At 43.2% G+C, this 27144-nt stretch overlaps 1 protein-coding gene and 1 long non-coding RNA gene across 4 annotated transcripts in view; one reads left to right on the forward strand and one right to left on the reverse strand.

Annotated features, from left to right (window-relative positions):
* The window catches only part of LOC143298305 (uncharacterized), a 90072-nt gene extending 74492 nt beyond the window's left edge, over nt 1–15580 (forward strand). The window contains exon 3 of the long non-coding RNA XR_013057366.1: nt 15375–15580. This is a non-coding gene — a long non-coding RNA (uncharacterized LOC143298305). The remainder of the gene's footprint in view (nt 1–15374) is intronic.
* Nucleotides 1–25331, reverse strand: part of LOC143297913 (transmembrane protein 135-like) — a 299849-nt gene extending 274518 nt beyond the window's left edge. Inside the window, exons 1-4 of one of the 3 annotated variants that reach the window (XM_076610470.1) lie at nt 25179–25331; nt 20614–20741; nt 14334–14423; nt 12606–12698 (exon numbers count right to left, since the gene is read on the reverse strand). In XM_076610470.1, the coding sequence (XP_076466585.1) occupies nt 12606–12698; nt 14334–14423; nt 20614–20741; nt 25179–25325 (458 nt within the window). In that variant the 5' untranslated portion in view covers nt 25326–25331. The remainder of the gene's footprint in view (nt 1–12605; nt 12699–14333; nt 14424–20613; nt 20742–25178) is intronic. The other 2 variants (XM_076610471.1, XM_076610472.1) reach the window with 2 other exon arrangements.
* Between the last annotated feature and the right edge of the window lie 1813 nt (nt 25332–27144).

The following is a 27144-nucleotide window of genomic DNA, read 5'->3' on the forward strand; positions in this document are numbered from 1 at the left end:
TTAACTGCGATATTCAAAGTGAACGACCCGTTTTCGCCACACGAAATCAACCTCTATGAATTACATATTTTCCATTTAATATCTTTCTTTTGATTAGTTGTTCAGGGAAAAAAAAATCCTTTTATCGTTGCTTGCAGCCAAGCGGACCACAAAGATCACACTGAAGAAAGTGGGAAAGTGGGGGGTGGTATAGTGGGGGATGAGTGAGAAGGGGAGAGGGGAGAGAGTTTGATAGGGCAAAAGGCAAACATACCAGATTTCTTCACGTCAAAATCAAGTTAGGATGTGTGCGTGTTTGTTTGTGTGTGTGTGTGGGGGGGGGGGGGGTATCTCCCATTCGGTAAATGCTTGCTGGCAGAAGAATCTCTCTCACACACACACACACACACACACACACACACACACACACACACAAACATATATACCAAGAGAGAGCGAGAGAGAGACAAAGACTGGTGCGCACAGAAACAGACTAAATAATGGTTCAGTTAGAAGAATCGGATCAGTCGTGACGGCTATAAAGTTTTGTAAGTCAAATGGAATCGTATAGTAAACAAGTACAAGGGGAGAGAACTGAGAGCGAGAGACTTCCGCAAGTGGGCGTGGGGAGAAGTAGTAGCACAGGGTAGTAGAGTGAGCGAGATGTGTAGTTGTGGAAGAGGAGGAAGAGGGAGAGGGAAGTGGGGTGGGGGGTGGGGGTCACAGTGTGGACAGCAAGTGTCACGCGGTCATACCACGGAAGGCGGGAGGGATCAATATTGACTCCTCCCCCCCTCCCTCCCCCCCTCCCCCGCCACCCCATGCCGACGCCCCTCCGCCCACAAAACCCTCTAACTCAAACATGGGACTCTTCCGACGCCATGGACAAGTTGGCCGTATTGTTCTCCCACCCCTACTACCCTACAACACACACACACACACACACACACACACACACACTTCCTCCCACTCACCAACCCTCAACCCTCCCATCCCTCCCTTTCACCAAATATGCAGTCTCAAAACATGAAATCTGCGTGCCACAACGAAAGTCAAATAGAAGCAGTCTGCATGTCCAAAAGTGCGAGTCAATCTGCGACCCTCTGTGTGTGTGTGTGTGTGTGTGTGTGTGTGTGTGTGCGTGTGCGTGTGCGTGAGAGAGAGAGAGAGAGGGGGGGGGGGACACACACACACAGACAAAGCTAATATAAGGGGCAGCCCAGGAAAGCAGCCCGACCGACGACCTGTTTGCCCGTCCGCAAACTGAAAATAAAATAAAATAAAAACAGCTAGAAGCCAGCAAGCGGAAGGCAGAGACTGGGGGCTGGGGTGTGTGGGGGTCGGGGGGCTGAGGGAGTAGGAAGGGGGCGTGGGGGAGGGGAGGGGGGTGCCCAAACAAAATAGCTGGGACAGTAGGGATCAAACTACCGTTTGGAAACAACCTGCATAACGTGAAGCACGTGCAGGGGTCACGCGCGGACATCCGACTACAACTTCCCCCCCTCCACCCCCCCCCCCTCTTCTCTCTCTCTCTCTCTCTTGTTGCTGTTTTGTAGTTTCTGATAACCTCTCAGTACGAGGGAAGCTAAAAACAAAATGTTCCCTTCCTTGAAGCAATGGCACTGACTGATTGTGAAACACGAGCACAACTACAAACCAGAATCTCTTCAAAAAGTTATTCACAAGTATCTGTCTATATACTGGTTTGCAGGCGAGGGTCTTTTAAAAGCAGAAATGGGCAAAAAGGAAGTCCTACGGCAATCAAGCATTTGCAGGGAAGAAAAAAAAGGTCCTTACACCCAAGACCATCCACGGTAACATGGTAAAGACACTTGGTGACGGCTGACCTTATATCATTCAACAGTCAAGAAGTGGGGCCGCAGACTTCAAGCAGGTGCAGGGCAGGGGGAGCATCGAAGATGACACACAGTCCGGCCGCAGAATCAAAACACATAACAGAGATTTGTTGGAAAAAACTTCTTTTTTTTGGGGGGGGGGGGGGGGGGAGAACCTTAAGATAGTTTCTGTAGCGCGCACGCAACACACACGCACACACACACACAATTATGAAAGAGTTAAAATGCCCCCGGCTCTCTGAAGAAGAAATATCTCCGTCAGCTCCTTACACAACAGAGGCCCCTATTTAATTATATGGCCCTCCAGTGATTCACACCATCCCACGAACAACAAGGAAGCAGACCACTGCTCTAAAAAAAAAAAAAAAGAAGATGGCTAGCTCATGGGCCAGGAAAACTGAAGCCAACTGGACGACGTACTGATACTTGTATCCGGCTGTCAGTCCGTTGAGAAGTCGTCTGCTAACTGGTGGTTGTCTCTGAATTGTAATCGTGCATCTCAGATGAAATCGTGTTATGCTTGCCCCCACGACATGCAAAATGTTGTGTCTTGAGTGATATCTGCCAATGGTTGGTTTACCAAAGTTATTACTGGAAATCAGTGCAGTGACACGAAGGGCAAACTTGCACACACAGGAATGTCAGCTTGACTAACACCGCGAGCAAGTGAAAGCATACCGTGTAGCATCATCGTAGCCAGCTGAGCGCTCGGCAACATTAAGTTACCTTCTCGCGCTGTACTGACACTGACACCCGGTTCGCCTATTCCCGATTTCGCCTATTTCTGATTGGCATAATGTATTGTTCCTGGATCGTCTGTTCCCGATTTCGCCTATTAAGATTGGCAGAACGTATTGTTCCCGGTTCGTCTATTCCCGATTTCGCCTATTTCTGATTGGCATAATGTACTGTTCCCGGTTCGCCTATTTCTGACTGGCATAATGTATTGTTCCCGGTTCGCCTATTTCTGACTGGCATAATGTATTGTTCCCGGTTCGCCAATTTCTGACTGGCATAATGTATTGTTCCCGGTTCGCCTATTTCAGATTGGCATAATGTATTGTTCCCGGTTATTGTTCCCGGTTCGCCTATTTCTGATTGGCATAATGTATTGTTCCCGGTTCGCCTATTTCTGATTGGCATACTGTATTGTTCCCGGTTCGCCTATTTCTGACTGGCATACTGTATTGTTCCCGGTTCGCCTATTTCTGATTGGCATAATGTATTGTTCACGGTTCGCCTATTTCTGACTGGCATAATGTATTGTTCCCGGTTCGCCTATTTCTGACTGGCATAATGTATTGTTCCCGGTTCGCCTATTTCTGATTGGCATAATGTATTGTTCCCGGTTCGCCTATTTCTGACTGGCATACTGTATTGTTCCCGGTTCGCCTATTTCTGATTGGCATAATGTATTGTTCCCGGTTCGCCTGTTCCCGATTCTCCTTTCAGTAAACTGATGATGATCCCGATGTATTACACCTGTTCCCAGTTCGCCGATGTGCTTAGTTCTTGTGTGTGTGTGTGTGTGTGTGTGTGTGTGTGTGTGTGTGTGCTTGAAAGAGAGAGAGAGAGAGAGAGAGAGAGAGAGGTGGCAAGGAAAACGAAGTCCGCAGGCAGCACAAGGCGACAGGAAAATCTATTGGGCGCCAGGAGGGAGGCGACAGGCTAGGAGAACTCGGTCTGACTGAACAAGTCTGTGAGAAACGGAATATGCCAAAGAGAGAAGGAGGAGGAGGAGGAGGTAGAGGCTGGGGGGATTGGGGTTGTGAGGGGGGGGGGGGTATGGGGGTTGCGCGCGGGAATGTCTCGCAGTCAACCGGGGACAATACAAATGAGGCTTGTCGGGAGGCGGAGAGGACCAGCTGCATCACCTGGTACCTGACCTTGGAGTTGATTCATCTAAAAGAAAATTCACACGAAAGCACGTGCGCACACACACACACACCCACGTACGTATTCATGCAAATAATTATCTGACTAACCGACTAAATGAACCCGGCTTTTTTTGGGCTTTTTTTTTTTTTTTTTTTTTTCCCCTGTAAAGTGACAGATGGTGAAAAAACAAGTCCGAAAGCAAGAATGTTGGGTATAAGTAATGTCTCCAACTTACTCAATCCTATTCGTACCATGGTCACGTAAGGTCACTCCCTCGTGAGATGCCGAGGGTCTTTCAGTATGAACAGCATCCCCGCCTTCTGAAAATTATGTGCCAGAAATTTCCTCTTTTCTATTGCTCTCTTTATTTCTGCCCTTTTCCTATCTTCACTGTTGTCTCCTTTTTTTTCTGCCTGAAATTTCCTCTTTAAAACTGCTCTCTTTATTTCTGCCTTTTTTTTTTCTATCTTCACTGTTGCCTCCTTTTTTTCTGCAATTTCCTCTTTTATATTGCTCTCTTTATTTCTGCCTTTTTTCTATCTTCACTGTTGTTTCCTTTTTTCTGCCTTCCCAGTCCATTGCCCTGCCTTTTTTCTTGACACCCTTACACTTTTTTCGCTCTTCTGCAGTGCTGTCGGTGCTGTTTTGCTCTGGCGATTAGGTAGTGAGATTGTAAACACTGGGATGGGCACTAGCTGTCCATTCTGCAGTGTTGTTCGCCTGTATAGCCTTTTTAATGTAGTTTGTTTGTTTTTCTCTTTTTTTTCTTTGTTTTGGTTTTGTTTGTTGTTGTTACCTTAGCTGGCTTGCCCTGGTGTCAGCATTCTCCTTCAATTCTTTTTTCAACCATCCTGATCTTTGTCTCCCTTGGTCTTGCTTGCGCTCTTTCTTCATCTAGCATCCAGTGAAGGGCAAAACTACTCTCGGAAGGGCATCTGGCGGCATTCCAAGGACGCATCCTATCCAGTGCCACCTTCTTCGCCTGATGTTAGTAACGAGGTCCTTTTTCTGGGCATCAATGTTTGGGATGGAGCTTGACCACAAACCCCCCTCCCCCCGAAAAAAAAAAAAAATCAGAATTCTGCGTTGGGAATGGTTCCACACTGTTGTAACGAAGTTTCTGGCGAATGTTCCTGGCGACTTTCCACGACTATGGACCAAATAACAGTGTGCCAAGAATATTGCTCTTGGACAGTGGAACCTTGGTTTGGTACTGATGGTTGCCAAGTCTAGCAAAAGTTCCTGAGTGACAACAACAACAAAAGAAAAAAAGAAAAAAAAGAAAGAAAAAAAAAGCCTGTCCGGCGCTGGAGATGTTGGTCTTAAATTAAGCTCTGCTCCAGCGCTGTCGAAGTTAAACCGAAACAAATAAATCACTGCAGATCCTCTCTATGTCGTCTTCCAGTACTCTGACCGGCTCTTCAGTGGTCTGCTCTGTGTGATGCCCAGGGGAAGGAGGTGCAGAAACAATGTCTGCAATGACTGTCATTTATATGCAGTTGGAAAACGTGTGTTTCAGCATAACTGCATTTGTGCAGCGTTCACCAGCCGTCAATGGAACCAACGAAAATAATCACATTCCTGAGCAACGATATAAACTGTCAGCTTGTTGTTGCTCCGCTGTCTTTGGGTACATGTACAACATGTTTACTGAATACAGTTTTGTTTAAACCAAAGTAAAACTTTGTCTGAGCCAACATGGTCACGGGTGGCTGAGTTCTCAAAACAATGTCTCTCGTTTCACTTTTCAAGTTATGGTTATTCTTAATGGCGCGAAGTTTATGAGGTGATCCAAACGCGCTCAGCGGATATGGGTGACGTGTGTATACGAGCATCTTATACACTGTATGTGGGTTTAGCTAAAAGAGACTTCGAGCACTAGGGGGAAAAAAAAAAAAAAAAAAAAAAATACATATATATATATATATATATATATATACATATATATATATATATATATATATATATACATACATACATATATAGCAAGGGAGATAAACTGCAAAACACCTTGTAAGTGCAAGCATGCACACACGAGTGTGTATGTCTGCAAGCAAACGCAAGCACTGCACGTGTCTCGCGAATTAAAAAAAACAAAACAACCAAACTAAACTAAACAAACAAAAAAAATCCTGTATTGCCACAATTTCTCGGTCCCTGCAGCATTCTACGTTTCCTTGACGCTCCCGTCTGTAGCTCTGGAATTAGCGAGAAGGCATCCGAACGACCGTTCCCACCAGTCCACCCATCCAACCCACGGCCAACAAACCAAATCATAGCCCGCAAGAGAGGGGCCCAAACAGATGTCCTACGATTACAAGACAGAACCTCCTGATAGCCGCGTGGTTAATTTCAGTTTCTCATGGTGCTGTCACTGAGTTCGGACAAAGCCATATATATGCTATGCTACACCACAACTGTTAGGCAGACACCTGACAGGAACATACCCCATCGAGCTAGTCAGACATGGAGTGCATATATATATATATATATGTATATATATATATATATATATATATGTGTGTGTGTGTGTGTGTGTGTGTGTGTGTGTGTGTGCACCAATCAGAATGGGTTTCTTGTTCAGAAGTTTTGCAGAGGGCAACACTTTTGTTGCCAAGGGTTCTTTTCCAGTGCGCCAAGTGCGTGCTGCGGCACACGGGACCTCCCGTTTTATCCGAATAATGACTAGACACTCAGTTGGATTTTCCAGTCACTGAAACGTGGGAGAAAGGGAAAGGGCGAGACAGTGAGCTATTGAGTTCGATGGGGCCAGAGCGGGAATCGAAACCACACCCTGGCGGACACTGCATTGGCAGATGAGCGTCTTATCCATTCTGCAACCTTCCTCAAGGTGGTAGTTAGCATTGAGGGAAGTAGGGGATGGGGGAGCGAGGGGAGAGGGGGTGGGGGGTCGGGGGCAAGAGGGAAGGGGGGAGGGGGAGTTAGCTGGCTGGGAGCCGTGAAGATTGCGCAGGAGACAGAGCAGTGGACTGAATAGATAGCGACACGGGCGACGTGTTTGGCGTGCTATTGCGGGGGGCGTGGGGCGAAGGGAGTGGTGGCGGGGGGGTGGGAGATGGGGCAGCTCTGGAGGCATGGCATTCTGAAGCTGTGGGCATCGGGCCAGTTAAAAGTGTACAGGGCCCCCGGCCCGGCACTTGTAAAATAGTGTGTCGTTCGTCCTTCTTTGTCTTCCTCCATCGTAATTACGACCACACACCACCTTGCTACAAGCCCTCCTCAAGCTACTTAGCACATAGTAAGCCTCGGCCTTCTCAGTCTCGCGTTTGGGGTCCTTCGATATATATATATATATATATATATATATATATATATATATATATCCACTGACTTCCTCCGTTATTCCTATGTATGCATTTGGCTTACAACTTTTTTTTTTTTGTTGATCGTTCATAGCAACCTCATCGCCGTCAAGGGCTTCAGTGGGTCCTCTAAAACGTTTGAAGCGTCCACGATTGCAAGAGGTGAACTTGCACACAAAATTAAAATCGGACAGAACTAGTCGGAACACGGTAGCTAACGGTATCTGCAACATGTATCTTGGACTTGATTTAAAAAAGAGAGAAAATTTACACACACACACACACACACACACACACACATATATATATATATATATATATATATATATATATATCCGCCCCCTCACACCTGTCCGTGACCATCTTCTGCAAGCGACTGCGATTTTCTCCAACCCACATCAACCAACACGCCCACCTCTATACACAGACACAGACAGACACACACGCTCTCCCACTACCGCCGACACGGCACGGCTGCGAACAAGCCTCATCGCTCTTCACACACACACACACACACACACTTCTTCTATTAACAAGCCTCATCGCTCTTCCTTCACACACACACACACACACACACACACAGCCCAGCAAAGCTGTTTCTTTCTTTTTCTTTTTTTTTTGCCTTATTATTATTATTATTTCCTCTGCCCCCCTCCCTCTCCGCCCATCCATTACTCCTGTATCCTGCCAGGCACGCGGCAGTGGGCAGGTGAGGCACGAGCCTCTCAACACGAGCTGTTCGCTTTCATAATGTTGCCGCCGAAGAGGTGAAAAAGAGTGGGAGGGGGGAAAAAAGCGCTCGTGTGCACGCACGCACGCACGCACGAACACACACACACACAAGAGATCGAGAGGGAGAGAAAGAGAGAGGGACGGCCAAGCCTCCTTTTTTTTTCAACACGTGAAATGAAAGTGGACACGTAAAGAACCGAGGCCCACGACTTTGATCTCAATACAAGGTCACGCACAGAAAACTGAAAGGTCACGCTTTGGTGAGACTCGACTCCATCGCCAAGTTTCACAAAACGTGAAACTCCTCCCAATAATAGTTCCAGAACTGTGTACTTGTCTCCAATGTCCTCATGAGATAATGTCCGCCATCGCATGTTCCAGTCACAGTTGAGACATACGATCACGATGAACAAATACACACAAAGCCAAGCCATGCATGGAATAATCCAAACGTGACAAAAAAAAGAAACCATAAAAGCAACAACAACAACAACAACAAAAAAAAAAAAAAAAAAAAAAATGAAGAAGAGTCCAGTGGAGTATTCGTTACGTTGGCCAACCTCCACAGCCACCTGCCATCTTACTGAGACTGATCACTCGAAAATTTGACAGCGGCAGAAGGACGAGGAAGAGGATATCCCCACAGTCTTAATAGTTTTAGTTTTGGTTTCCCAAGGAAGCGCAAACTCGTTCGGACAAGTTCACATATATACACCACGCCATATCATTCTGCTAGGCAGATGCCTGACCAACAGCATAACCCAACGAGCTTTATCAGGCCTTGAGTGCATGCATATAATATTCTGTGTATCTATCCGAGTGCATTTCTTTAACATTATTTTGCCAGAGGACAACACACTCGTTGCCATGGGTTCTGTTTCAGTGCGAAAAGTGCGTGCCGCACAAAGGACCTCGATTTATCGTCTCATCCGAATGACTAGACGCTCAGTTCGATTTTCCAGTCAAACATGGGGAGAAAGGGTGAGAGCGGGATTCGAACCCAGATCCTCACGGACTCTGTATTGGCAGATGAGCGTCTTCACCATTCTGCCATACCTACCTTAATTCTTCTTCTTCTTCGTTCGTGGGCTGCAGCTCCTACGTTCACTCGTATGTAGACGAGTGGGCTTTTACGTGTATGACCGTTTTTACCCCGCCATGTATGCTGTCATGATCGTGAACTCTGCTTGCTGGGTTCTACCGCGCACGCACTGGCGATGATGGTACTCCGGATGAACCGGAGGATAGTTTCACTCAAATGACATTTGTTTTAACTCTTTTTATGCGAACGACAAAAAAGAGGCTTGGTAATGACAGCGATTCATCGCTACGGACATCCTCAGGCAGGAAGTTTCTCACACTGAAGAGAAGGTGCACAGACATATATAGTGATCTAAACATATATATCAGTGGGTAGATGAAGACAAAGACCATCGCTTTTCTAACGACAAAAGCTATATGCTGGACAATTCAAACACGGCACCCACTCGACATCAGACTGGATCTCTGTGGGAGGGGAGAGTGGGGGGGGGGGGGGGTGCGTGTGTGTGTGTGTGTGTGGGGGGGGGGGGGGGGGGGGGGGGGCGGGGCGGGGGAGGCGCGGGGAAGAAACGGGAGAAAACTCAACGTCTCGAGTGAGTTATTTATAAATCTGCCTGCATTCAAGCTGGAGATTTTCTGTCGTGAAGACGTAAACGGAGATTCTGGAAAGCCACCCCTGAGAGCTGGTCTTTTCATTGCATCACCTGCGACATGTGTTTCCCTGGTCTTATCTGCAGGAACCAAGATCAAGGTCAAAATCATTAACTTTTTTTTTCTTTTCTTTTTTTTGAACAGATGTTAAAATCGATTCCCCGTGTTTCGCTTAACGACGTGAGTTATTCGTCTATGCCTCGATCTTCATTAGTCTGAAGGAAACAGGTTTCACCGATCACAAAAATACTCCCAAAACAATGGACATACATCATGACGAAAAGTATTTACTTCTTCTTCATTTAGTTCTTCTGTTATTTTTATTTTCTTCCGACATTATAAACACATACAAACAAAATGTCGAAAAACAAAACACCGTGTGTATGGCTGCCTACATGGCGGGGTAAAAACGGTCATGCACGTAAAAGCCCACTCGTGTACATACCGGCGAGTAAACGTGTGAATTGCAGCCCACGAACGAAGAAGAAGAAGAAGAAAACATCGTGCATTAATACTTCTCTGGGATTACGTCTTGAGGAATGATGATTTTATATTACCAACAGCGTCATTTCTTGACAAAACAATGCAGCCATCTTCCGCACTCATATGGCCTTGCTCCGCTAGGCTCTCCATACGTAAATTCAACAAAGAAGGCTAATTTTTTTTTTTCAAGATATGCTGAACAACTTCTTACTTCGGAATACGCTGAAAAACTCCTTCCTTCGAAATCAAGACAACTACAACACACACACACACGCACACACACACACACACACACACACACACACACACAGACAGAGACAGTCAGAAACAGAGAGAGCGAGAGACAGATATATTTTTTTTTAATATCTCACACTATCTGCACTGTTTTGAGTTAGTGAAAGAACTAAAGGGGGGGGGGGGGGTTAAATGCACTGAAAAATATTTACTACGAAATGAATACAAGAAAAAAGACAAAAAAAAAAGACACACATTTCTGATAAATTATCTCACGCAATCTGCACTGTATAAGCCAGTGACAACTGCAACTGCTCTCTGCACGAAACCACACCTTATGAAATGTAAAAGGATTCATGCACTGCAAAAACGCTGTGCGTAGAAACTTTTGCATGCAAATTCTCTATTCGAAAAAAAAAAAAAAAATTAAAAATTAAATGAAACACTACGAATCTAGCTGTCTTTCAGACAGACATGGAAAAGAGAACGTTTGAGAACACACACACACACACACACACACGCACACACACACACACTCTCTCTCTCTCTCTCAAACACACACACACACACACACACAATTCAGAGCCCCCCACCCCTATATATATATATATATATATATATATATATATAAACACACACACACACACACACATACACACACACATACGCATACACGCAATCACGCATCCTGACCCTTATCCCCAACAACGTGTAACACCAGCACATATTCAAACTACAAAGAAACATCACAGTGACTTTTACTCTTAAGCTATTGGCATTACCACACAATTTTAGACAACTCACAAATTAATATAATTTTACAAGAAAGAACAAATATTACAATTATAAACAAAGCTCCAACAGCGAATTAATCAAAGACATGAATTATTTTCGATTTCTACATACGGTCCTCGATATTACTTTGCAACAAACCCAACAAAATCAAAACAGCGCACAGCATTTCAGCGTTTTCAGAAATCAAACATAAATATTACTACTTATCACAAAATAACCACAAGAGTTCACAGCAAGAATACACAAAAGAATACATGAAAAAGAAGCCAAAGAATACACACACACACACACACACACACACACACACACAGTATTTGTAAAAAATTAAAAGTAAAACACACACACACACAAACTAAGAAAGATGGCAACACAGGAAAGAAAAATTCGAAGGTACTACCTGCTGTGCAATGCCTCGGTTCTACCCAGTGAGAGGGCGCCCACCTAAGAACCATGGTTAGAGTGTGCGTGCAAGCTATCTGGGCAAATCAGTTCGTGTCTAACTAGTCTGGGCGTCGGTCGCTTACATCACGGCTAGCGTCACTCGGTTGATGCGAGTTTTTGTTCGCGTAACTGATTTCAGTTTTAAACCTATTAATGGAATTTGCCATAATTCTTTCGGCCGGGCGCCCTCTCATAGGGTAGAACTCCGATTAAACTTCAAATTCAGGTAAGTCTCGTTTTACCTGTCAATTATATTACTATTTTCGTTTCTCTTCTCAAAAGGTGTCTGTTCCTACGCTTTTTTGTTTGATAAACAGACACCTCTGAAATTATGATCGATGATTTTCACTTTATAATGAATGACAGACAATATAATATTACTGCGGATAAAATAATGACAATGTTTAATTGTCTTTCATTTATTTCCATTTGTATACAAGTTCTACGTCTGTGCAAAATATGTACAACTAAAAACTTACCTTCAAGTCAAATCTAACTGTCTGAATTGCGTAGCAATGCAAATGTATTTCAAAAACATAAAAAAACTAAATCAGAAGAAATAAAGAATGCGAAGATAACTACATCGTCTTTAAAATGCAACAATGCTTCTACTGTACACTAGAAACAACTAAAAAGATTTAACACTAAATAAAAAAAACAAACAACAACCAACAAATAGATTTTAAAATAAAGATATTCAAGAAAGCAAAACAAAGTTATTTCCAAGAAAATGATCAAATCCTTATTTTCAAAACCAACTGCTCAAAATATCAAACACTCGACTTGATACTACTAATCAATATTCCAGAAAACGGTTATAGACCAAATATGATAAATCAATATTTTCAGAAACCTCATCCATATAATCTACAAACCTTCCCGAAACAAATCACATCCATATTATAAAGAAAAATAAGCTTACTGGATAAAGCACTGTTAATCTTTAAAAAAAAAAAAAAAAAAAAAAAAAAATCCCCTTAATGATCAGATACGAATAACTACAATCTTTCGAAAGAAGGATATATACATCCACGTAGATAACCCTAAAATGTGTCACATAACTGAAGAATAAATACAAATACATATCCAAGTTACAATGGAAAATATAATTATATTCTCAAGGGCATGAGCAAAAAAAAAGATGAAAAGAAAACGCGAGCGAGAAGGACACAACTTTCAGACACTGTCCTACCTATTTCTCCTCTCAAAAAGTAAGGCTGTGGCAGCGGCTAGATAGGCCGGGAGAAAACAAGTGCTGAGGAAAGAGTAACAGCCCAAGACACGCCTGTTGAACCAAACAGAACACGAAGGATAAAAAGAAAACACCCGTGCCAAGTCAAGTGGTCTATATATATATATACAAGGAAATGTACAGCAAAATAACACAAACACACTGCATACGTGTGGATAATGCACGCTGTGTCATTTTTGTGCCACATTCTGCACGAATTCTAAACACCCCCAAAACATCCTTTCATGTCCATGAGTTTTTTTCTTTTTTTTCTCTCTCTTCTTCTTTTGCTTATAATAACGACCATCACTTGCATCCAGCAGCAACTGACGACAGATCGGTTGCGGATATCCCGACCTTGAACAGTCCAGTCAGGCCTAGGGGCATTAATAACACAACCCCGAAAAAAATAGATCCAACACAAGCACGTGCACACATTATTATCTCACACATGGCGATTCCACGACCGGAATGTTCGGCAGCGCTGTCCGTTTCTTTGCGTTAAGGATGTTCCTAAATCAATGGAATTAGCGAGAAGACGTAGGAACAGCCTATACGCTAAGCAAACTTAGCGCTGCTAAGATATAATCGCTCATGCAACCCCAGCCTGGGGCCAGGATGTACAAGGCCGGAATGCCCCACGAATCATTATGCACACGTATGTACTGTGGTCAATCAGAATGCAAAAGGTTACGTTCATTTTGTTAGTGCCGAAACTGAAGACTTTTTCCAGTCGGATGAAAATTTGAGGAGAAAATTCAGACTGGTAAACAGTAAAGAATAATGATCAATATCATCATGCTGGCTACCATGCAGTTATGTCGCAGCTGCAAACGATAAACTTGTGGTTAAAATAACAACCCGTTCTTCAGTTTGAAAATAAATTAATGAGCAGTAAAGAGAGGGGGAGAAGGGGAGAGGCTTTCCCTGCCAGTAAAACAGACTAGGCACCACAGTCACTGTTAACAACGTCTAGCCTTGATTTCTGCACAGGTTTGGACCATGGACTCTGACAACACTTTTCGTTATTTATTCATTCATTCATTTATTTATCCATTCATTCATTTAGGTATTTTTGCATTTATCTATCTATTTCAGTGCTGCTAGCGTTTTCTCAATACTAAAAAAAACAGTTGACAGTTCACCAATGATGGTATAATGCTTAAAAAAAAAAGAGGGGAGGGGGAGGGGGGGGGGGGCGGGGGGATGCTATATCGTTAGCGATTAACAATAATTTTATGAGCAAATTTTTTTTAAACCTGTACATTACAAACTCATGCAGCAGTGCAAACAAAGCAAGTGCCTAAGTATACTAGATGAATAACACAACGAGCTGCAACTCATCCTACCCACCCTCCCCCCACCCCCCACCCCCAAAAAAAGACAACAGCGAGCATCATACACACATACACGCGCACACACGTTACCTATTACACTTGGCACACAAGTAATATGAGTAGTAGTGGTAGTATATATCACAAGCAAAGGCTGAAAAAAAAGATCTACATCCAACAAACTGCACCAGGTAAGTCAAAGTGAACCAACGAAAGCTAAACAAACAACCGGCAAACAGCAAACAACAGCAGCGGAAAAAACAACAACAACAACAACAACAACAGAAAAAGAAGGCGGACAGTCTGCAAGGACGGATGGCACTCAGTCAATTATTAGGGGTAGTAGGGTCCAAACCTGTGTTTCTGTTCGATTAATAGGGAAGCAGCACAGGCGACTGGTCCACACACTAGTGTGTCGTAGAAGGAGTAATACCCCCTCAACTTTCTGCAAGGAAAACAACACATAGTTATAGCGTTCACAGTTTATTGTTAGTTGCTGTTGTTAGTTGTTGTTTTAACAGTTTTTCCCCTCCCCTCTCCAAGCGAAGCGGAAGTGGGCGGCAGCCGGCGGCGAAGAAGTGTGTCGTCCCCTGTGGAATTGAGCATGCTGTTAGTGTGTTAGTGTTAGTGATTAATTCATAACTAGACGACTTCCCCCACCCCCCACGCTCCCCTCCCAAACAACAACAACAAAACAACAACCAAACAACAACAACACTGATCAATTAACAAAGAATTATGATTTTATTGATTAAAATGCCTCACTGCCACTAGCAGTGGACTCTCTCTCTCTCTCTATATATATATATGTGTGTGTGTGTGTGTGTGTGTGTGTGTGTGTTCTCTCAAAAAGCGTGAAGTTGACAACAAAATACCAATGCTGAGCCTTAATTGTGAATATTTTTTTTTTACGGATGGCAAGACATTTCATCAAATGAAAATACGGGTGTAATGACAATATCTGGCTATATGTTGAACAGACATTGTAAATTGTCGTTCTGTCCCACCAAGGAATACATTTCAATTTTCAGTTTTAATACCCACAGATATACAGCTTTGAAATCGAAAGCCGAATCTCTGGACCCTCTCCAATTAATTTGAAATCGCAAAAACCAAGCAATGTTTCAAATGACCCCCCACCCCTACTCCCTTAAACCCTCTGGACCCTCTCCCCTCCACATCCCCACCCCAACCACCACCACCACCACCCCCCAAAAATATATAAATATATTACACATAGACAACATGAATAAATGAATGACGAACAAACATTTCCACACAAACTTGTTGTTATATTACACTTTTCCACATGCTATTTTTGAAGTAATTTCAATTTCCGGTTGTTGTTTTGTTGTTGTTGTTGTTGTTGACGTTGTTTGTTTGTTTGTTTGTGCAGGGGTGCGGGCTGCAGTGTGCAAGATTATATACGGTCCCATATAAAACGTTCAACGGATTATCTTGGCGTCTTTACGGAATAAACCGGATTTTTTGTTTGTTTCTGATGTTGTTGTTATGCTGCAATTTTCAGATCTGAAGCAGCACAGAATGTTTGACATTCAAACACATTTTTGGGGACATGTCTTGAATGAATCGGGACTTCAGGGTGGGCTTGCTGTCGATATATCAATATATATATATATATATATATATATATATATATATATATATATATATATATATATATATACTTTTTAAATAAAAATAAATAATAGCCGCCACCACCTCAATGGATGGTTGGGTTTAAATCAAGAGGCAAAAGGTGGGTGAATCCGTGATCGAAGTGATGGAGTTTGTCTTAGGATGTAATGGGAGATGGGTTTTTCTTTTTTTTTCTTTTTTGGTATTGTTTTTGTTTTGTTTTTTTCTCCCCTCCAACCGACAGCAGCAGTTCAAACGTGAAGTCTCAGATCTCTTTATGATCCGCGTAATTTGGGGGTCAGCTAAGTTTGATTTTTTTGTTTGTTTTTTGTTTTCGTTCTTCTTCTTTTCTGTCGTTCCTTTTTTTTCTTTCTTTCTTCCCCCCACCCCCCCTTTTTTTTCCTTTTCCTCCCCCCCCCCCTCCCCTCTAACGCTGACTGAGGCTTAAATCTGATTTAGAGCGTGGAAAATCCGGGCCCCCGCCGTCTGCTGCCTTGATGTCTCCCATAAGCCTAGTGGGGGGCCCATTCACGTTTGGGAGTGGCTTGGACCTGTCAATCGATGGGCTGCTTTTGTTCCCCCATGCCTTGTGCATCTCTGGCAGCGCATACATTGCCGGGATCTGGCAAACTGCTGGCTTCAGAAAGGCTCCCAAGAAGCTTAGTTGTATTTAAAAAAAAAAAAAAAAATGTAGAGGAAGGGTTGGCGGAGGGGGTGGACAGAGAGAAAGAAACAGAGAGGGGCGAGAGATAGAGACAGGGAGGGAGGGAGAGACACATACAGACAGACAAACAGAGAAGAAAAAGAAGTAACCTTGACTTTCAAAAAAAAAAATCATTCACTGTCCATGCCTATTCAGTCGTGAAATGAAATAAGCTTTGCGCGCAATGTGTGCGGCTTGTCTATGTGAGAGAGAGAGGAGGGGGGAGAGAGAGAGGGGGAGTGGGGGGGAAGGGAAGGAGAGTGGGAGGGAAAACAGGTGGGGGGGAGGGTGTGGAGGAGATGGGGAGGGGGGGAGTTGGAGTGTATGTTTAATTCAAACGTTCCATATTAATTTTTTCATTGCTTTTTTTTTTTTTTTTGGACGGTATGTTCGGGGAAATTGCAGAACGAGGGGTGTGGGAGATGGGAGAGGATCGAGAGGGCAGTGGGGGGGGCGGGGGGCGGGGGGGAGGTGTGTGAAAGTATCAATTGTTTAATCCATGAGAAACAGCAGCCGATAGACTGACATTTAGAAAATTTTGGAGTGTGTGTGTGTGTGTGTGAGGGTTCGGGGGATGGGCGGATAACATGATCACTGGGATCTGTCAGCGTTGTGATGAGAATCCTGTTCCTTGTCAAAACTGTCAAACACATTTCTGACCATGAGAATTATTGCTATGAACTAAGGGTTTTTGTTGTTGTTTTGTACTGCGGTACACTTGTTTCAATAGCAAATCATACAGATTTCCTTCATCCCTAAAACTTAAAAAAGACAACCATACTTCTAAATTGATCACCTGACCGAAATTAGGCACAATTTGGAGTTCCCATAGTGTTTATACTTATTGTGTGTATGCCTTTTTGGAAGGGCGAGAGGGGATAAAAGACAAATATCAAATATAAGCACTTTTACACAGAGACAAACAGACACAGACACACACACGAACACACACACTAACACACACACATGACAGAAGTGATAAGGAAAATTATCAGCATACTTGTTTGTTTGTTTTCATGATTTTTTGTAGCCATGTGCTACTAAGAGCTACAAACAGACTATCTTACTGCTTCAGTTCAAAATATGATTTTTTCCTCTTCATATCATTTGGGGCATACAGTCCAGGACTGAAAAATCATGAGACTGCATGACAGCTGAACTCAACTGAAAAGGCAACAGATCAGTTAGTGAGGTCTCAGGTATGCAAGACATGCTACAGATTTCGCTCTGAAGATGGAAATGCAACACACACACACACACACACACACACACACACACACACACAGATGCATGCACACAAAATACCACCCACACAAAATACTGCCTCTTCCTCCACCTCTATGTTCCTGAAAAACAACATTTCAGCCTTATTCATACCTGCAACAAAAAAAGTATATCATCCATGCACACAACATTCACGGGACATACAGAAAATCATTGATTTACACCCTCAACCAGAACCTGAAAACAATGAAAAATCAAACAACATGAAAGCTCATGAATGAACACCTGGGCATGCAAACAAAAATTACATAATTTTCTTAACATATGTGAAGACTTGTACTGTATTGTATTGTATGGTATGGTATGGTATGGTATTACTCTTTTTTGTCACAACAGATATCTGTGAAATTCAGGAAGCTCTCCCCAGGGACAGCGCATCGTTACACTGAGAGCGCCACCCATTTTTTTGTATATTTTCCTGCCTGCAGTTTTCTTATTTGTTTTTCCTATCAAAGTGGATTTTTCTACAGAATTTTGCCACTGAGAACCCTTTTGTTGCCGTGGGTTCTTTTTGAGTGCGCTCAGTGCATGCTGCACACAGGACTTCGGTTTATCGTCTCATCCGAATGACTAGCGTCCAGACCACCACTCAAGGTCTGGTGGAGGGGGAGAAAATACTGGTGATTGTGCTGTGATTAGAACCAGTGCGCTCATATTTTCTTGCTTCCTTTGCGGACGCGTCACCTCCAGGCCATCACTCCACTCCACTCTTAACCTCAGACTTTGAAACTTCACTGACAGGCGAAATAGCCGAGTGGTTAAAGCATTGGGCTTTCAATCTGAGGGTCCTGGGTTCGAATCACGGTGACGGTGCCTGGTGGGTAAAGGGTGGAGATTTTTACGATCTCCCAGGTCAACATATGTGCAGACCTGCCAGTGCCTGAACCCCCTTCGTGTGTATACGCAAGCAGAAGATCAAATACGCACGTTAAAGATCCTGTAATCCATGTCAGCGTTCGGTGGGTTATGGAAACAAGAACATACCCAGCATGCACACCCCCAAAAACGGAGTATGGCTGCCTACATGGCGGGGTAAAAACGGTCATACACGTAAAAGCCCACTCATGTGCATACGAGTGAACGCAGAAGAAGAAGAAGAAGAAACTTCATTGGTTTCCCTTTTCCACCCCAGGAAATTATTCCCTGTCATATAAAATCCAATGATCAACATATAAATCAAGCTAACTCAGTCTTAACAATAATCACAAATCCACACCCTGATGTCTTGTTCTACAAACTGTCCTGGTGCAGACAGGTGCAAAATGGGTATAAGTAATAGTAATAAGTATAGTAAGGGGCAATGTCAGTTTGAGTCACCAGTGAGTGTTCTTGGAGCCAGTGTTTCTCTCCATATGGGAGAGGTCAGTGTGTAGACATAAGTGCACACACCAGCTGTTTTACTCTCTGTGTGTGCGTTTGTGTGTGTGTGTGTGATGGTGTGCATATGTATGGGTGGATGTGCGTGCATGCACACACACGCAAGCTGTGGTTACTGGGAAACAGTAAGAAAATCAATAATAAAAAATTTACAGGCATCAGTCTGTCCAGCTTGTTGTACAACAAATATGAAGATCAAAATGATCCATCTTGTACACGTGCCTAAAATCTGTCTGTTCATGCATCGGTTCTTATGTCCATCAGCCCACACACCAATTGATCTTCAGCCCACATACTCACTACATACGACCCCCTAAAACTCCACCTGTGTGTCTGTCTCAGTGTCTGCCTACTTCTTTGTCAGCCTCTGCCCCTCCATAAGCATGTACAATTGATGGTTTGGGTTCTATTCCAGTGAGCTTCCCACAAAGAACTGTGGGGAAAAAAAATTCTCTGCCACCCTCAACCACAGCTAGAATAGTCAATAGAAATGATGCGAAACTTCCAGAGTCAGACACTGGTCGAACTGTTATATATTTACAATCATAGCATGCTTTCAAGATTAAGGCTAACAATCAACAAATGGTATTACTATAATTTAAAGACCACTGGAACAACCAGTTGATGTAAACCTCACCAAACTTGAACTAGCAAGCAAAGCAACTGATCAAGCTGAATTCAATCAATGGCAACCAACACTTCATATCTTACAGTTACACTGACATTTCAAACTTTAGCATATATTTTCATATCAAAAGTAAGGATACTACTCTTCTAATATTTCTAATGATTTTGATTTTCTTTTTTTATATAATGAAACTAGTATAAGAGAATAAAATCTATATCCTGTAAACTCTGAACTGAAACCGATTTATAAAGCTCAGGGGTATTTGCACTTCAGTTTGCTGAACCACACAGTGGACAAAGCCATGCAAATATTTCACTGAAATTATCTTACATTATAGACTGCCTCTGCTTTTGTATCATCACAAGCATGACCTGTGCTGTCAGCATCCTGTTACTAAAACCAAGAATCAGGCACCTTCTTCTTCTTCTTCTGCGTTCGTGGGCTGCAACTCCCACATTCACTCGTATGCACACGAGTGGGCTTTTATGTGTATGACCGTTTTTACCCCGCCATGTAGGCAGCCATACTCCGTTTTCGGGGGTAATCAGGCACCAAAACCCAATACACTTATTCTTCTTCTTCGTTTGTGGGCTGCAACTCCCACGTTCACTCGTATGAACACAAGTGGGTTTTTACATGTATGACCGTTTTCACCCTGCCGTGTAAGCAGCCATACTCCATTTTCGGGGATGTGCATGCTGGGCATGTTCTAGTTTCCATAACCCACCAAACGCTGACATGAATTACAGGATCTTTAACGTGCATATTTGATCTCCTGCATGCATATACTCACGAATGGGGTTCAGGCACTAGGAGGTCTGCACATAATTATGTTGACCTGGGAGATCGGAAAAATCTCCACCCTTTACCCACCAGGTGCCGTTACCGTGATTCGAACCCGGGACCCTCAGACTGAAAGTCCAACGCTCTAGCCACTCGGTTATTGCACCCATCTCACACATAAAAGCAGGTAAAGTATTTAACAACCAATGTAAGAATACACACCTCCATACACAGAATAGCGATATAAATGTAGTTCCATTGACAGTGAGGAAGATGGTAGATTGCAGGGTTTCTGGCACAAATTTCTTGACATAGTACTTCCATCCTTTCCTTCTGACCAAAGCTGTCACCTGTAAACACAAAAAATCACACTTAGCACACCTTGTAATACATGTGTGTGTGCGTGTGTGTATGTGTGTGTGTTTGTGCGAGTGCACGCATGCATGCATGCATGAGTGTGTGTGATTTTTCAAGGACAGCAGTTCATCTCAATATGTGAGAACTGCACTGGACTGCTTGCTTACTATGTCCTGGATCAGAAAAAAAGATACTAAATCTGTGTCATATGTGTGTCAAACACATCACTGTTCTGTCCCTGGGCTGCCTAAACTGAATCTGCTATACTTTTATAATCAGAGGTTTTTCACAGCATACATGTGCATATCCACATGTCATGGACTGATGGCAAGCCCTGGATGTATTTCTTACTTTTATTTTTACTTTAATTTTCAAAACTAAACCAGTGACAAGTGGAGCCCAATTAAATTACTGTTTCAGTCTCAATTTCAAGAAGGTATCACAACTTAAGGATTGGTCCATATATGTTACACCACATCTGCTATTAGTTTATTATTAAAAAAAAAAAATCAATTAGAAAAAGCAGATGCCTGACCTTTGCAAAAACCCAACAGAGTGATCAGGGCTAGGTTGTGTAAACCATTAAAATAAAATAAAATAGAATAAATAGACAAAACATGAGAGGTAAGGCTTTCACAACTCACGTGTGATACCCACTTACTTTTTCAACAATGATGAAAACAACAACAACAACAACAAGCTACACTAGAAAGAAGATTACCAGGTAAAATGATACACACACAGATGTGACCTTGACCTGTAACCTCTAACTTTGCAAAGCATTATGTTCTAGCCAAAACAAATGACCTAACCATTTGCATACTTATCTGTTTTGGTTAGAACATAATGCTTTATAAACTGGATGAAAAACCCCAGTTCTATCATGCTTCTACATTTTCCCAATATGCCATGTTGTGAACTTGAACCCTGAGCTCTGACCTTGTCTCCTTACATGGGTTTTGTTCCCAGCGTGACCAATCATTGTACCAAAGATGAAGAAATTCCACACGACCTTCTCTCTCTCTGATTCATAGAAACTTTTCCTGTCAATATCATAAGGCATATTGTGACCTTGACCTTTAACCTCTAATCTTGAATTCATTTAGGGATCATACTGTACTCATGACCAATCACAATGCTGTTTTATGAAAACTGGATGTAAGACACAGTATACATCAATCAAGCTTCTTCTGTTTAGGCCAATAATGATCTTTGACCTGTCATACTGCTTACCTTATTATCACCAATCACATGATTTCAAAGGTCCTATCAATACCTACCATCCTGCCACATTTTGGGTTCCCATGCCACTTGTAGTAGCCATGATATCACCGATGTTCATGTTAGCGCCCCCACCCCCTCTCCCCTTATATACCGAGAATAATTTGCACCCATGTGTATGCTAACATTAGTATTACCGCAGTTCTGCCGCCCATCTCTTCTCCCACTCCACTTTGCCACTCGCCCCTCCCCCCACCCACCTTACCCACTCCCCCCTTTCCTCTCCCCCTCCCTCCCCCCTCTTCCCCCCACCCCCACTCCCCTTCACTTTAATATGTTTCCCCATCCGCCCCAGTCTCCCTCCCACCACCACCCACCCCCCTTTTCTGCCAACTTTGGATCCCATACCAAATGTAGTAACTGAGAAAACTTGACCAAGGACACAAACACACAGGTCATTACATAGACTGTTTGCGAAAGTGAATCAATGAAAGGTAATTACTGGTGATCTGTAGATTTGGGACATACCCAACAGCCAAGTAGTTAAAGCATTGAACTTTCAATCTGTGAGTCCCAGGTTCGAATCTTGACCACAGTGCCTAGTGGGTAAAGGGTTGAGATTTTTCACAACAGATGTGCTGACCTGCTTGTGCCTGAACAACCTTCGTGTGTATATGCATGCAGAAGATCAAGTACACAAGTTAACGATCCTGCAATCCATGTCAACGTTCAGTGAATTATTGAAATAAGAATGCGCCCAGCATACAACCCCCCCAAAAAATGAGTATGAATGCTTACAAGGTGAGGATGAAAATTGTCATACTGGTAAAATCCCACTCATGTATACCAGTAAACATGGGAGTCACAAAGAAGAAGAAAATCTGCAGAATTTAAATGAATTTGACATTCAAAACTGTCTTCATCACAAGTCTAGCTGACGTGCCTAACTTGTATCAAATGCAAAGTTGATCTGCATGCACTAGAATATTTCCCTCAACACGGGAACAATTGTTAAATGCATTGTGTGGCAACACACACACACACACACACACACTCTCTCACACACACACACACATACATGCACGCATGCATGCATGCACACACACACTCCCGCACGCATGCACACACACACACTCACGCACACACACACACACACTCACGTGCACACACACACACACACACACACAATCAGGAACTGTGTTTCTTTCCTCCTGGTCACAAGAGCATAACTGTTCCTTCTGTGAACTTTGCCAAACTAGAAGACGGGCGCAATAGCTGAGTGGTTAAAGCACTGGACTTCCAATCTGAGCGTCCTGGGTTTGAATCTCAGTAACAGCACCTGGTGGTAAAAGGGTGGAGATTTTTGCGATCTCCCAGGTCAACATAAAATTATGTGCAGACCTGCTAGTGCCTGAACTCCCTTCGTGTGTATACGCAAGCAGAAGATCAAATACACATGCTAAAGAGAAGAAGAAAAAGACGCCAAAGTTTGTCAGTAAAACATGACGTGTTTGTCAACTGGTCACCTGTTAACAAATGAGCTGAATCTTTTCATTACGCTTGGAGAAATGTTGTTTTTGAATGCACTGAGGTGACAGCAGAGGAGAAAAAGGACTGTCCCCTTATGTAGTTGTTGGTGTCAGGAACACTCACAGATCACACTTACAATCAAAACGCAAGTTGCAAGTACATTATAATAATGTACTTGCAACTTGTATTTTGTAGGAAAAAATATGCAGCAACGGGGACTCTTTTTCATTCTTTTGATATCAACGTAACACTTTGAAACGTTTGTTAAAGAACTAAAAATAATTCTGACTAAATCAAAACACATTGTAATGGATTCTTTCTTTCTTTTTCAGGAACAATATGCAAATTTGGGAACAGTGTTGTGGAGAGGGGCAGATATTATCTGAAATTATATTCAAAGCTGATTGTGTTCTTGCTGGCTTTACCAACCCATATGGATGAGGATACTTTGATTTGCTGTACAATTATATAAGGAAGTGTGTGTGTGTGTGTGTGTGTGTGTGTGTGTGTGTGTGTGTGTGTGTGAAAGAATTTTTCTTTTGAACTGAGCGAGTTCTAAAACAATCACATTCACACAGATACATAGATAAAACACACACACACACACACACACACACTCACCCCCCTGCTCCCTCCCCCAGCCCCCCCCCCCCCACACCCTCTACACATACACACACATTCACACACTATAATTATTCTCACATCAAGCATGTGAAATATCATCGACTTGTATATAAACTGGGCCAGCAAACAATAATTCAGACCTTTCCCTGTATATATGTATGGACTGACTCAATTATTGAAACAATATTGCCCTTTCACCCCTCTCCAAACTCTTATAATTTGCTGCTTTGTACATATATGTGCTTGGTCATACACACATATACATACATACGCATACATGTATTGTGTACATGCACACACGCACACACACACACATTATTACCCTTACACCCCTCTCCAAACTCTTATAATTTGCTGCTTGGAGCATATATGCGCTTGGCCATACACATATGCATACACACACACGCGTGCGCCCACAGTTTACAGATCAACACACTGTAAACAGTGCACACATCCTTACATGCCTGCCAACTCCACACAAACACTTTGTACAGATACACTGTTAGCAGTGCACACACGAACTAACTCTGACATGCACACACACATGCACGCGCGTACACACACACATAACACGTACATACACCACTACCACCCCCATCCACTACATCCAAAACACTACCCCCCTCACACACTGACACACACACCAAAAAGGATGAAATACACATGGCAAACAAGAAAAATGTGACACACCACAGGAAGGAGAGGGTGAATCTTAAAGAGGGGCAGATTTTACACACATACACAAATTAAACTAAAACAAAAGGGATGGCAGTTGGGGGAATGTGGGTGGTGTTGCGTGTCGAGGACGAATGGGACGGGAGGGGTGGTTTGTGACCTGTATGAAGATGCTGAATTCTCTTTCAAATAATCTCGACACGGCTCAGTGGTATATTTGCTGGGATGGGAGAATGTCGAAGACTGATTTGTGTTGATCAGTGTTACGGTTGTTGCCCTGTGGACATTGACCCTTGTTCAACCCTTGTACAAGTTGTGTGCACTACTTTCCGTCTCGTCAGTGTCACATTTTAATTTGATTTCACTCGAGAAACACTCACCAAATACAGTGCTCCGTAGATTTTCAAAGCCTCGGTAAACACATCTTTTGCAACGTCTTTAGAAGCTTGCACACAACTTGGGGTCCAACAATGTCCCAGTTCATAACAAGTGCAATGTATGCGAACTGGTTTGCCGAACACCGCCATGATTGCTGTCCCGAAACGACGAGTGTTTTAGGCCAATCAGAAAATGCGTTTCTTTCGCACTTGGCACGGAAGAACTCGGCTTGTTTATGTTTTCGTTTTCATTCGCAGGCTTAGCAATGTTTTAGTGTGAAATGAAATAGAAGGAGTGATCATAATAAGCCAATTTAACTTTCATTTTCGCTCTCCGATCTAAACAGAAAACTTCTCTGTGAACAAAAAGGATTTCTTTCATGTGGAGACAATGTCGTCTGCTAACCTGAGTGCTGCATGTTTCGATCGCGGTGCTGCGCACCGGCCCAAGCCGTTTCCATAGCAGTACTGATCCATCGCAATTCACAAACTTTGTAACACGTGTGTGTGTGTGTGTGTGTGTGTGTGTGTGTGTGTGTGTGTGTGTGTGTGCGTGCGCGTGCGTGCGTGCTGGGTGTGGTGGACAATTATCATCTGGCTGTCAGTTGACCTGGATGTCAGTCTGTTGGCAGCATTCATTACATTTCTGTTTTAATGTCTGTCTCTGTGTCTGTGTCTCTGTCTGTCTGTCTGTCTGTCCGTCTTTCTGTCTCTCTCCCCCTCATATGGAAATAATTGCTATATCTATGTTAAGCATTAAAAAGACGTGCAGTTGCTGTCAGTTAGTAACATACTGTTTGATGAGATTTTTTGGTCTTTGCACATTATAATTATGTTTGTAACGTACTTGTTCGGGTCCCTTCAGAACTGAGAATATGTGCTCTCAATAAACATTTCATTTCACATTTCATCTCTCTCTCTCTCTCTCTCTCTCTCTCTCTCTCCCCTTCTCTCTCTCCCGCTCTCTCTCCTCTGTTGCTTTCATTTTATTTAGTATTCTGTAGTGTAGACCCTATTCAGGGCGGGGACTGGATGTAAAAAAGCAACGGCACCAGTGCTTATCCATTATCCTCGAAATAAAGAATTTGTCTTGTCTTCTCTCTCTCTCTCTCTCTCTCTCTCTCTCTCTCTCTCTCTCTCTCTTCTCTCTCTCTCTCTCTCTCTCTCTCTCTCTCACACACACACACACACACACACACACACACACACACACACACACACACACACACACACAGAGGCACTTGGAGCGTAGAACATCGAGACTCCAGACTCCAGAACTGACAAATAATTCATCGTTTCACATACAGACAGAACATCCAGGCCCAGTGATTAATTTGTCTTTTCTGTAATGTAACACAAGAAAATGGTGTACATTTTGGTCTTTGTTACCAAGTTCTAAGAACAGTTCGTGGAAAGTTTGCCTCCTCCTCCTCCTCTATCTATCTCCTCCTCCTCTTCCTTCTTCTTCTACTCCTTCTTTTCTTCTTCTTCACTGGTGTCACGATTTACACAAAGGAAAACAACCACCACCTTTCCACACATTTAATCGCTCAGTGTTGATAATTATATCTGTTCTATTGTTCGAGCAGACTCCACTCCCAAGTGGCGGAGCTAAATTTCGTATTTACTATTAATGGGTGTGTGGCCTAAAAGGTGACCTTGGCATGTTTGTGCACCCCATCAGATTTTACCTGCCCGGACAATGTCAGTCAACATTGGGAGTCAACTAGCTTTTAACCCCAGGCATGCCAAACGTGCCGTGGAAATATGGTACTTCTCTCTCTCTCTCTCTCTCTCTCTGTGTCTCTCTCTGTCTCACTGTTTCTGTCTCTGTATCTCTCTCTCTCTCGCTCTCTTTGTGTCTCTGTCTCTGTGTCTCTGTCTCTCTCTGTCTCTCTGTCTCTCCATCTCTATCTCTCTGTCTCTCCTCTCTCTCGTCTTTCTCTTCCATCCCCCCACCCATCCCCAT

The sequence above is a fragment of the Babylonia areolata genome, chromosome 23 (genome assembly GCF_041734735.1).
Source record: "Babylonia areolata isolate BAREFJ2019XMU chromosome 23, ASM4173473v1, whole genome shotgun sequence".
Lineage (NCBI taxonomy): Eukaryota > Metazoa > Mollusca > Gastropoda > Neogastropoda > Buccinidae > Babylonia > Babylonia areolata.